Raw genomic sequence first — 13,370 nt, forward strand, 5'->3', positions numbered from 1 at the left:
CTCCATTAATCTTTGAAAAGTACTTGGTGCGTTGGTGACACCTTGGGGCATACGATTGAATTCCCAAAACCCCAGTGGGCAAACAAAGGCAGTTTTGGGCTTGTCAGACTCCTCAACTTCTATCTGGTAGTATCCAGATTTCAAATCAAGTACGGAAAACCATCTGGAACCTGTCAGAGCTGAAAAAGTTTCCTCAAGATTGGGAAGGGCGTACGCGTCTTTTACCGTCTGGAGGTTTAACTTTCTATAATCTATACATAGTCGCACATCCCCGTTCTTCTTTCTCACCACCACTATGGGTGAGGAAAAGGGTGATTCAGACTCTCGAATGACTCCACTCACAAGAAGGTCACGCAAATGCTTGCGGACAGCCTCAACATCTTGTGGGTGGATTGGCCGTGCTCTTTGTTTAAAAGGAGTCTCGTCATTAAGATTTATGCGATGTTTCACCTTTTGGGTGTGTCCGAAGTCTAAGTCATGCTGACTGAAAACTTCAGGCATTTCTCTGAGCTTTTTAGTGATACGGTCCTTCCATTCTTGTGGTAGTGGTGAATTGCCAAAATTTAAAGTGAAATCAAGCTCCTGCACAGGTAAGTGTTTATTTTGTGAAGGGGTGATTGGCGGAGGGAGTACAGAGTCAACCACATGAAGCTCAGCTATTGTGCACCTTGGCGGGATTGCTATATCATGTTCAGTTTCATTCGTAAGCACCACTGGTAAGCGGTAAGATTGGGTTTTAGGAAAGGTAAGTAGGCAGCGTTTGACAAATACCCCACCAGGCAAAGAGGAATTAGATGGATGCTCTACCATGACACACTTATCAACCCCACAGGGCACTGCAAGGGAACCTTCCACAACTACAGTCTGACCTGCAGCCATGACCTCAGGTACTTTACTCCTCAACCGCACATGACCAAGAATGCCACTTGTGTTTTGTTTATGTCTCGTCTCGAGTGTCCTCAGAACCACTCTGTAACCAAATGAAGATGGTTGAAACATTGGGGAATTCATGTTCAAATGTTGCTCGTAGAGAACATCCAAGGTATTTGTGCCTATTAGAATCAAAGGCTGATTGTGAAGGTTCACATCAGGAACTACTAGGGCTACAGTAGGTACTTCAACACTCACACCCAGAAACTCCTCTGGAAAGGTAATGTCCACTTCTACAAAGCCTTCATATGGGACAGAAAGGCCATTGGCACCTTCTACTTCCAAGATGTCATTGACAGAGTTAAGGGGATATTCAGAGAGGTGCTGCTCATAAAAGGACTTGGGGACGGTTGTAACTTGTGACCCAGTGTCCAATAAACAATGACACTTTTCACCAGCTATGCTGATTTCTGCAATGCATCTAGCACCCACCAAACCCTTTGGCAGGTTAATGCTTCGCTTCCTAGAAGATTGACATTTGTTTGAGATACATTTAACAGCGGGACGGTTTGATTTCAATTCAGCCCCCATCTGTCCCTCAACAAGGGCTGGCTCTAGTTTAAATCAGGGTTGGGGGTGGAGTTCTGAGAGTCCCACTGAAGCTGCTTCTCTCTTAGAAGTTTACGTTTGGTAGTGACAAGTGCAGGGTTAGGTTCGGAAGTGCAAGAAGATGCAACGTGGCCATCCTCCCCACAAGAAAAACAGTACCATGGCCTCGGCCTGCCTGTTGGTTTCTTACTAAGTGGAGTCACACTTGCAGCACCAACAGTTCCTGTCTTCTTTTTGTCCTGTTTATTTGCTGCTTCTTGCATTGAGAAGTTCTTATGAGTTTTTGGCTTGGCCGTGAAACTGGCTAACTGACTTTGGAGCTTAGCTATTTGCTTCTTGAGCTCTTGTGTTTCAGTTGTAAGTGTAGCCACATTTGAAGTTTCTCTTTGCTCCATTTCAGCAGAGACCCACGTTCGTTGGGAATGTATCAGGGCTCTCTGTTTAGAAGACCCAAGATGTTGTTTCATACGAGTGACCTTCGCTGTATGTTTGTCTTCTTCCGTACGTAACATGAGCAGAAGCTGCGCAAAAGAAGGAGGATGGTTGCGCTTTTGCTCAAGCTGCAGATCAGTAATTAAATCATTATCCCAGCAGCCTCTACAAAACTGCTTGAGGAGGTGCCTGTCTGCCTCTTCAGGAGTAATTCCACCTCTTTTGATAGTCACCCTCAAGGCTGTCTGCAATCTATACAGGTAAGCGGATGGTTTCTCTCCGGCGTCCTGTAAGGTATTCATAAATCTTGCAAGGAGTTCATCCCCATCCTCGACAATTCCAAAAGCAGAATCCAGCAACTGAAGGTAAGCTGAGGAGGGAGCTTCAGGGTTTAGATGTTTTATAACATCAGCTGCAGGTGGCAAGAGACTGTCCACTATCTTCCTGGACACATGCAGATCAGATAAGCCAGGGTCTTTTAGAACAAGCTCCACACTGGAGCGCCAAGTATCATAATCAACCTCGTTACCAGGTCTGGGACATTTACCGGAGAATACTCGGAGTCGGGATTGTACAGGCCCCTGGGCAGCCACTTCACCACTCCTCACAACGTGTTCAACTATGAGTTTCTGGACCTCAGGTGGATTGAGTACCTGTTGAGAGGTAAAGAGGGGTGGCCCATTCGATTTAATAGGCGTATACTGTGACTGGGGTTCATCTACCTGACTTGGCTTAACAGGTGCTGCACCAACGCCCTCGTCAGGGAGTGCTGGGGATGGTGGCTCATTTGGGTTTCCATCTCCAGCTGCAAGATCAGTGGACACTGGTGTAAGTTCTGCACTCATTTGAGATAGCATCTGGCTTAAAACTGCTTCAAAATTGGTTCCACTCAATTTTGCAATCTCTTTCAATCCTTCCAGGTAGGATTTAGTGACGCTACTGCCCAACTGCTGTGTATAGACGCTAGACAATGCCCTCACTTGGTAAGTGATATTTGGATCACTGGAGAGCCGGTGAGTATAAGGCAGCTGGTCTTCAAGAGATTGTAAAGCTTGACCACTGTTATATTCAATTATTGTGCTCTGGTAAAACTCTGACTCTTTGTCGCTAATGAGAAGCGTTCTGGCAAAAGAACCGTATCTTTTCAGAAGGTCAATTAATTCTTCATCACGCTCGCTGTTAGTTAAACCACTAACAATCAGAGAGTTTGGAACTTTAATGCCCTCTGCCTCAACTATATCCATTTTTTTTTTTTTTTTAAAAAAGAGTCACAAGGTGAAAATTTAATTGTTCAAAATCACAATTGCTAATACTCAGCAACAGCGTCACCTCCTTGGCTGGCTCGCCACAATTGTAGCGGGTATTTACTCACTCACTAATGGACCAGAGAAATACAATCAAGAAGACTGCATGGTACGTAAAGGGAGGCGGCGGTGATACTGAGCAAAACGCAGAGACAAAAGGTAAGTTGAATCAAAAATAACTTTACTTTGAATATTCAGTTATTTCTTTTCCTTTCAGTATTTCCTTTTTTTTTTTTCCTCTTCAATTCACAGAACAACAAACAAAAAGAGAAAATATACAACAAACTATATATATACCCTGGGTGCACCCTCTAAATTACTTTTAATTTACAGTAATCACAATCACAATCAATGTGAATACAAATGAAACCAAATCTCAGTGATATCACATATAACCCACACTGAAATCAGTGTCTAGTTTCAAAGTTTTTATCAATTGAAAGATTGATCAGTTTTAAAGTTTCTCAATTGTGCTACTGAAATGTTTCAGTCCCATAAAAAAAAATACAAAGAACCAGTCTCTGGGAATGTGTTCTCTCTTACGTGTCTGAAGAAAAACAACGGAATGGAAAAATTGTCCTTTCCTCTAGGTTCATGATCCTTTCAGGGTCGAAGTGGGAGGCTCGCCATCGATTAGGGAAATCCAACTTGGAAATTGTTCACACAGAAAAAAAACCTGGCCTGATCACAGACCAGAATATGCATTCAATATTGTATATCAATAATGATCAACAATTATACATAACACAGGAAACAAATAAAATACTTCCATGAATGAAATCACTGTAAGTGACATTATATTCAAATACCTGTCCATTCACGTCTTTCTCTCTTTTCTCTTTCACAGGCACGCACAAAATGGCGTCAGCGAACGGCAGTGAACACTCAATACACCATGCGGTCTGATATAATCCACTGCAAATTACAATCCAGCCCATACAATATTACAATATAACACAATTTTGTCTCGTGTGCATGAAACAAATAAAATAATGTGTTGTCAATTGTTTTTTTTTTTTTTTTTTTAAAGACTAATTATAACATTGTAAACTCACCGAGTCAAAATCAACAATCATGCTGAATCGTCTAATATCTTGAGGTTGAGCTCTAATTTGTCCAGTTTATGTGAACCTTAAACATTATTAGGAATCGTATTTTTCACCATTTAACACACACACGTCTGATCAACTTTCTCCGTTGCTCCCCGTCTCTCATCTGAACTGTGCAACGCGATCCGTAGGAAAAGGGGCGGAGCTGACAATGCAACGCTCCGATTGGCCATTGCTCATTCCTTAACTTAATTCAGATATAAATATTTACATATATTTGTATATTTATAAAGAATTTCTGCCATATGAATAATCATATTCTATTTAAGCAATCTTATAATAAATAATACTAATCATAAACAATTATTTAACAAGGGTTACACGTAACTAAGCGACAGAACATCCGTTAAAGACGCAATTATGACAAGGTAGTATGTCCCAAAGCTTGCATACTCTTCTGCTACACACTCAAAAGTATGTACTTTTTCTTTACAAAAACAGTACATACTTTTAGGATGTAGCATAAGTAGGCAAATTGGGACGCAGCATCTGTTCCTTAGTAAAAGTTTGCCTCAGCAGCTTTGTGAATAGGTTTTAAGAGAAAACTCTTAACTAAGAACTTTTACTGATATTTAGCAGAACTCTTAGTGGTAAGATAAAATGTTTTGTGAATACGGCCCCTGGTCTATTGATCATAATTTAACGCAACAAAATATTCACTCCTCTCACTGAATCTGCATACTGTCATACTGTTTTTCCACCTCACGATACTCAACATCGCTGTAGTTCTTCCAATGAGTTTGGTTTTAGTTTGTACTTTAATGCTATATAAATGGGGTGTAACATCATGACTGACAGCAGAAGTGTGGGCGGGACATCGGGATCACTACTGCACAACCTGGGCTCTGAATGACGAATCAACCTTTACTGGGATTTAATGGGCCTGTCCAAATACCCACATTTGCAATCTTGGCCACAAGAGTGTGTGTACATGACATTACATTAGGTTCTGCATTACCAGCCAGCCACCACTGTCTTTTAGTGATGAGTCATTCATGATGAGTCACTTTACTAAGTGTGGACCAGCTTCTTCTGATGCCAAACTCTTCCTCGGCTGTGCTGACTGATGATGGAAAAAGACTTACTGATCACCCAGTTTAATGCTCATTGGGTTGGGTTATGCTTGAGTCACGGTCGCCACGTACTCTCGTCTACTTTCCAGTGGAGGTGTTTAGCATCTCAAATGATCACATGATCTCTGACAGGGACACACACCCCTGATACGTAACATCTGAGTCGTCTATAAATGCAGCTCCATTCATTCACAGTAATAAAGCAGGTATGAGAGGAAACATGGAGACAAAGAAGTTTTTCCTTAGTTTGTTTGCAGTTACTGCATTCTTGCACGGTAAGACATTTGTTTATTTCTCTTCAGGTTGAAACCAAATAAATGAATATATATATATATATATTACTACCAGTCAAAAGTATGGAAACTGTAAGATTTTTAAAGGTGCCCTAGATTCAAAAATTGAATTTACCTTGGCATAGTTGAATAACAAGAGTTCAGAACATGGAAATGACACACAGTGAGTCTCAAACTCCATTGTTTCCTCCTTCTTATATAAACCTAAATTGTTTAAAAGACCTCCGAAGAACTAGCGAATCTCAACATAACACAGACTGTTACGTAACAGTCGGGATCATTAATATGCACGCCTCCAATATTTGCATATGCCAGCCCATGTTCCCAACATTATGAAAGGCATTAGACAAGGGCAGTCTGGATCTGTGCACAGCTGAATCATCAGACTAGGTAAGCAAGCAAGAACAATAGCAAAAAATGGCAGATGGAGCGATAATAACTGACATGATCCATGATATCATGATATTTTTAGTGATATTTGTAAATTGTCTTTCTAAATGTTTCGTTAGCATGTTGCTAATGTACTGTTAAATGTGGTTAAAGTTACAATCGTTTCTTACTGTATTCACGGAGACAAGAGCCGTCGCTATTTTCATTTTTAAACACTTGCAGTCTGTATAATTCATAAACACAACTTCATTCTTTATAAATCTCTCCAACAGTGTAGCATTAGCAGTTAGCCACGGAGCACAGCCTCAAACTCATTCAGAATCAAATGTAAACATCCAATTAAATACTCTACTTACGTGATTTGACATGTTGCATGCCGAACACTTTGTAAAGATCCATTTTGAGGGTTATATTAGCTGTGTGAACTTTGTTTATAGCTGTTTAAGGCAAGCACGAGCTCCGTGGGTGGAGAGCATGAGATTTAAAGGGGCCGCGCTGCATAAATCGGCGCGTTTATAATGATGCCCCAAAATAGGCAGTTAAAAAAAGTAATAAAAAAAAAAACTATGGGGTATTTTGAGCTGAAACTTCACAGACACATTCAGGGGACACCTAAGACTTATATTACATCTTTTGATATATTGGTGAAAAAAGGAGAATAATAGCACAATAAAAAATAAATAACCATTAAAAAAAACCATGTGAACATGTTCTCTCACAGAGTGATTACTACCCCTTTTCCAAATAAGATAAATATCTGGACCATTTCTTATAAAATAAATTTAATTTATCCATCTGTCTATAAGACATATTTTCAAATGTAGCCATTCTACCTAGTTCTGCTATCCATTCCTGAAAGGAAGGGGCCTCCTCTGACTTCCAGCTCCTAAGAATAATTTGTCTGCCAATCATTAAACAGGTTTGTACCCAGTGTCTTATGTGTTTGTCTCTTATGTCACTGTCTGTCCATCCACCTAATATAAACAATTGAGGACATGGTGAAACCTGAGTATCCAAAACAGTGCAAATGTGTTCATGAACCCTTATCCAGAAATCCTGAATTTTTGTACAGGACCAGAGGGCATTAGTTAAGTATCCATCCTCAGTCTTACATCTCCAGCAATAGGGTGTGTCTTTTAACCCAAGCCTGAACAGTCTGGAAGGGGTCCAGTAAAAACGGTGCACTATCTTAAACTGTATAAGGCGTATTTTTGCATCCCTAGACGCCGTTTTGACATTTTTTAAAACTCTATACCACTCATCATCATCAAATGTTAAATTCAAGTCCCTTTCCCATATTTTCTTAAGAGCTAATAACACTCCATCACCATGATTTTGAATCAGCCAGGAGTAGTATGTTGATGCTTCATGACCCTTCCCATATGCTGAAATTATCATACAATGAATGTCTGCTGTCTTAGGAGGCTGTGTACTAGAACCAAAAGTAGTACAAAGTAAATGTAACTGTAAATACCAAAAAAACTGAGATCTAGATATACCATACTGCTGACGTAAATGTTCAAATGACTTCAGGCTACCATTTTCATAAAGATCACTTAATATAATGACACCTTTCTTAATCCATTCCCTCCATAGAAAAGGGGCTTTATTAATACATAGTTCAGGGTTCAACCATATACTTGAACAAGCATTTAGGTAAGGGTCAGAGCTACGCAGACAGAAAATCTTTAACCAAACTGTTTGCAAATGCGAAATAATAGGATGTTTTTTCACCTCACTATCCAGTTTAATGAACAGACTCTGCAATAATGAAATCAAAGGCAAGACAGATTGTTCAATCGTATACCAAGGGGGAGCTCGCTCAGGCGGCAGTGACCAATGAGCCAGGTGTCTGAGACTGAAAGCATAATAATAAAATAAAACATTAGGCAGGCCTAAACCACCTTTCTCAACAGGTCTCTGCAACTTATTAGAATGCATCCGAGGACGCTTACCATTCCAAATAAAAACCTTACATATTCTGTCAAACTGTTTAAAGTAGTAAAGCGGTATTTGTATAGGGAGAGACTGTAATAAATAATTCAATTTTGGTGTACAACTCATTTTAATTACATTGACTTTTCCAGCCATAGACATATGGAGTGGAGCCCATCTATCCATATCGCAGGAAATCTTCTTCATTAAGGGGTCGAAATTAGCTCTTACTAAGTCATTTAAATTTGGGGGAAATAGAATTCCTAAATATCTAATACCTGGCTTAGGCCATTGGAACATGCCAGGGTGAAAAGCTGAGGCAGGGCAAAATGCAGTCAGTGCAAGGGCTTCCGATTTCAGAGACAAATAGTAAGATGTCGTCTGCATAAAGCATAAGCTTGTGTGTTAGTCTCCCTGCTACAATGCCAGGAAAATCCTCGTTTTTGCAGCAGCTAAAGGTTCCAAAGCAAGACAAAACAGCAACAGGGAGAGTGGAGAGCCTTGCCGTGTTCCCTCTACCTAGTACAAAATACTCTGAAATTAATCCATTGGTTTGTACCGCTGCTACCGGTTGCTTGTACAATAATTTAATCTATCTTATAAACGTGGTTCCAAACCCATAGACTTCTAGAATTTTAAAAAGGTACCTCCACTCCATCATGTCAAAAGCCTTCTCTGCATCTAATGAGATGGCTGCAATTGGGGTCTGTTCCTCCCTTACTGACCACATAATGTCAATAAACCGACGAATATTATCAGAAGAGCTACGGCCACTAATGAACCCTACTTGATCCACATGATATAACTTTATTTAAACGATTAGTTAGGATTTTTGATAAGATTTTCATATCAAGTTGAATCAGTGATATTGGGCGGTAATTTTTACAATCACTTGGATCCTTATCCTTTTTAAGTATAAGACTAATTAGAGCTTGTGACATTGTTGGTGGTAACTCCTCCCTCTGAAATGCCTCCATAAAAACTTCTAGCATTAAAGGAGCAAGGTCTTTAATGTGTTCCTTAAAAAATTCTGCGGGGAAACCATCTGGACCAGGAGCTTTTCCTGTAGGCAATGCTCTGATCACCTCAATCACTTCCTCTAGAGTTATATCGGAGTCAAGAAGTTGCTTCTGCTCATTTGATGGTTTAGGGAGATCTAACGGATCCAGGAATCTGCTAATATCCTCATCAGTTGATGATGATGCTGACTTGTAAAGATCTATATAAAATTCTTTAAATGTATTATTTATATCTGTAGCAGTAGTAAATATATCTCCCCTAACAGGACCTAACAGATGGAATAATGGAAGAACACTCCTTGTGCTTGATATAATTAGCTAGAAGTTTTCCTGCTTTATCTCCTGACTCAAAATATGTCTGTCTTGTCAATAGCAAAAATTCAATCTTTTGAGACAGAATGGTGTTATATCTATATTTCAGCTGAGTTAATTCTCGAAGACCACTAGATGTCACTTGACGTTTTATCTTTGTTTCAGCCCTTTTAATGCCATTTTCCAACTCCAAAAGTTCTTGTGCTTTAAGTTTCTTGGAATGCGCCGCAAATTGAATGATACGTCCCCTAATAACTGCCTTAAAAGCATCCCAAGCCACTCCCACCGAAGATAATGATGACCAGTTTGTTTCTATGTACCCATTAATTTCTGTTTTTAACATTTGTTGAAATACTGGGTTTTGTAAGAGAGATGTATTAAGACGCCATCTATATGATTTTTTCCTCTCTATATAAGGCTTCAACTCTAAACATACCCAAGCATGGTCCGAAATTAAGATATTTCCAATCAGGAAAGACCATAATATGATTGTTCTCCCAGCAAAGTTTACCTTTAATTCTCGCCGCCCATAACACGAAGTCCCTGTCAGCAGACCGTAGGAATTTTGCCAAAATCAGCCTGTCGAGTTGAGGCGCTGACCGGGAGATCTGTGTGCGCGCTCTATCTCAAGTTGCCGGCCCGACGAGTCTATCAATTGAGGGATAAGTCCATCCAGAAACCTCACCATGTCCTGGCCGTCTTTTCCTTCAGGTATTCCGACGATACGGACATTGTTGCGTCTGTTCCGATTCTCCATGTCTTCTATTTTATCCCATATTTGCTCCAGCTCGGCTTTGGTGGCAGGTGGATTGACCTGTAGTTCTCTCTCGGCCCCTTCTAGAAACTCCACTCGTTTTTCAACCTCATCCAATCTTGTAATCAGGGCGGATAGTTTAGCCTCCACCAACGCGGTAGTTTTCCGTGTCTCCGCAATTCCCTCCATATCACTTGAGATTTTTGTCAGAATAGTATAAATGTTGGCGATGTCTTGACTCCCGTCAGTGGACTCGGTCTCGGGATCAGCTAACGTTAGCTCCCGGCCATCTTGATTCTGAGTGGCGTCGGGCGTATGAGAACGTAAGTGCCTTTTTATATCCCTACAAGCTGAGGAATTCGACGTTTTAGACATTCTTTAATATCAGTATTGCTTAAGTGACCGTGTAATTACAGTTTTCACCGGTTCAAGATTATTAACAGGATAATTGTAGCAAACTGAAGCGGAGCTCGCTACTAAGCTGCCTCCTCTCGCATCACGTCACATGACTCCCCTGCCAAAGCAGAAAATTAAAACCAGATGTACTTTTCATGTTATTAGATTTTTAACAAAAATTACACTTGTACCAAGAGGCCGTTTTGCCCTACAGGTGCGATAAAATGTCTCCAGTCGGACAAAACCATTTGCTTAATACTTTACAAAAAACAAACAAACAAAAAAATTGAAAATATTCTGAAAATATAATTATATTTTATTTTAAATAACCCATACTCCAATCCACAGGCATGATTTATAATGAACTGTTCACTCTTTCTTCAGGTGTGTCTGCTGTTGGTTCAGTGTCAGTGTCTGTGATGGAGGGAGATTCAGTCACTCTAAAGACTGGAGTTAAAACAGACCAACAAGAGAGAATTCATTGGTATTTTAATGACATTCGCATCGCGCGCATCAATGGAAATCTCAGTGATATTTGTACAGATGTTCAGTGTAATGAAAGTAATGAGAGATTCAAACACAGACTGAAGCTGGATCATCAGACTGGATCTCTGACCATCATGAACATCAGAAGCACAGACTTTGGAGAATATATATCAATGATCCTGAATATCAGCGACAAAGAAATTATCTTCACTGTTACTGTTGATGGTGAGTCATTATGTTTAAAAGCAGGTTATGTTTAAATGATATCAGCATGTTTATCCCAGTGACACTGAGCTGATTTTCTCATGACCTGTTTTTGTTTTTCTATTGGAGATCCATTCACTTTTAACAGTTAAAATCTTATCTTTTTAAATACATCTGTTATTTCATACTCATAGTTTTAAGTTCACTGGGGAAGTACAGAAGATTTGTAAAATGTTTGAAGAGCTCATAATAGTTTGTGAGTTTATCTCATTTAATGACTGCAAGTGATTTTTACATTGCCTTATCTTGGAATATCATAAAGCAGAAAGATATATTTCAGTGTAGTAATGCACTGTACTATACATGTACGTGTCTAATACATGTGCAGGTATATTAAAAAAGACATGTCCAGTATTAACTGGATATGTAGCAGTTTTACAGTTAATTTTGTTTCTAATAAATATCTCATGATCCATTCAATATACACACCTATTGTCACAGTTAATTCCTCTTATGGAGTTTATTTTCCCCCAAAAGATGGTCCAGCAGCGGTTGGTTTGTGTTTCAGGTGTTCCTGCTCCAGTGTCAGTGAAGGAGGGAGAATCTGTCACTTTACATCCTGGTGTGATAAACGACTCAAATGATGTGATGATATGGTGTTTTAGTGGCAGTCCCATCGCTCACATCACTGGAAACCAGAGTAAGACCTTTACAGTAAAACAGGGTCTTGATGGTGAGAGATTCAGAGGCAGACTGAACGTGACTCAGACCGGATCTCTGACCATCACAAACAGCAAAACCACCGACTCTGAACTTTATCAACTACAGATCATCAACAGCAGATTCAGCATCACCAGGAGCTTCTGTGTTTGTGTCACTGGTGAGTGTCATTGATCACTGGAAATTCAGAATTCATCTTTTTTAACCGGTCCGTTAACTTTTTATTGACTTAAATATAACATATTAGAGTATCAGCCTATTTAACGTAACAAAAGGTATTACTTGACCAAATCATTAATTCTAAACTATATGTAAATAAATGAACAAAAATGACTGAAAAGTCATGTTTTCCTTTTTATTCCTTCATTCAAGTCATTTATTCAGACATTACCATTTAATCATAAGATATAATAGCATTTCTGCTCTTCTGCTGTAATATTTCCATCAAGTTTCCATCAAAATCAACAAACCTTTCAGACTAAATCTTGTTCACTGACTGGTAACAGATGTGCTGATTTCTGTAAATGTTACATCTGTTCATTTCTCTCACTTTAACATCCTGTAATATATTGTTTTCTTACAGATGGAGAAAAGTGACATGATCTGAGCGGATCTTAACTGGATCAGTGTGTTTCTGCAACTTTATTCCCATTGACATGATTTACAAAAAAACACACTTAAGCTGGTGCTGATGAAATACTTCACTTATTAATCATAATGCTCATTTTACATGTTATGGAAATAATTACCTACCTGTTACTGGAAGCACATATCATTTAGGACATTTAGATGAACATTATCTGGTAGTTGCACCTTATGAACCTGGAATGTATTTACATTATCATTTTGCATGTTTATTATAATAAGTGCATTGGTTTATGGGTATGGAAGAGGTTTGTTTTCAGCAGTTTCTTGAAGGTTGAGATGCTCTCAGCAGATCAGATGAAGTCGAATGTTTCTGGAGTGAAGCTTCATTGTGATGAACCACTAGATGGTGCTTATTCACTCTATTAATATAATTGTTATATATTCAGTTCAACAATAACCTACAGTTTGCATTCATATATCTTGATCAATTCATAAATCAAATGCTTTGCAGCATTTAACCCTCAGTTAACACTCAGTGACATCATTGACCATGAATTCTCAGGACAGTCAACATCATTTACAAAATGTATTAAATCGACAAACTGAATTTGAAGATCTGCACTAAACATGTTGTACTGTCAGTTTTTACTTGATTTGTTATTAATTTACTGTATGTGCATATGACTGCGCAAAGTAAATAATTAATATGTTTTGCTTCAAAACAAACTTTGTATTATTGTAATCCAGCACAGAGCTGGTTTGTTTGGTTCATTAGAATTCATTAGAATTTGAAATCTTTGTGGAGAAAATTAATTTGAACAATACTTTTTATAGTATATGAATCTGATTGTAACTGTTGCTCTTTTTTTTTTTTTG

The 13,370-nt window shown here is 39.0% G+C and overlaps 1 protein-coding gene and 1 long non-coding RNA gene across 5 annotated transcripts; one reads left to right on the forward strand and one right to left on the reverse strand.

Annotated features, from left to right (window-relative positions):
• Window positions 1-3,341: 3,341 nt before the first annotated feature.
• LOC125262800 lies at window positions 3,342-4,637 on the reverse strand. Its single transcript, XR_007183613.1, has 3 exons — window positions 4,271-4,637; window positions 4,025-4,130; window positions 3,342-3,896 (listed from the first exon to the last, which is right to left on the reverse strand). It is a non-coding gene; the product is annotated as an uncharacterized LOC125262800 (long non-coding RNA).
• A 748-nt stretch (window positions 4,638-5,385) lies between these two features.
• LOC125263171 lies at window positions 5,386-13,116 on the forward strand. 4 transcript variants are annotated; one of them, XM_048182093.1, is made up of 5 exons: window positions 5,386-5,672; window positions 6,918-6,999; window positions 10,881-11,207; window positions 11,755-12,066; window positions 12,490-13,116. In XM_048182093.1, exons 3-5 carry the CDS (start codon window positions 10,916-10,918, stop codon window positions 12,501-12,503), a joined length of 618 nt encoding a protein of 205 aa, XP_048038050.1. In that variant the 5' UTR covers window positions 5,386-5,672; window positions 6,918-6,999; window positions 10,881-10,915; the 3' UTR covers window positions 12,504-13,116. The 4 variants fall into 4 exon arrangements, with proteins under 4 accessions (XP_048038050.1, XP_048038049.1, XP_048038051.1 ...); XM_048182092.1 differs by having other exon boundaries at window positions 6,918-11,207; XM_048182094.1 differs by lacking the exon at window positions 5,386-5,672 and having other exon boundaries at window positions 6,632-10,980; window positions 11,080-11,207.
• The last annotated feature ends 254 nt before the right edge of the window (window positions 13,117-13,370 follow it).

The sequence above is a fragment of the Megalobrama amblycephala genome, linkage group LG2, assembly GCF_018812025.1.
Source record: "Megalobrama amblycephala isolate DHTTF-2021 linkage group LG2, ASM1881202v1, whole genome shotgun sequence".
Taxonomy (NCBI): Eukaryota; Metazoa; Chordata; class Actinopteri; order Cypriniformes; family Xenocyprididae; genus Megalobrama; species Megalobrama amblycephala.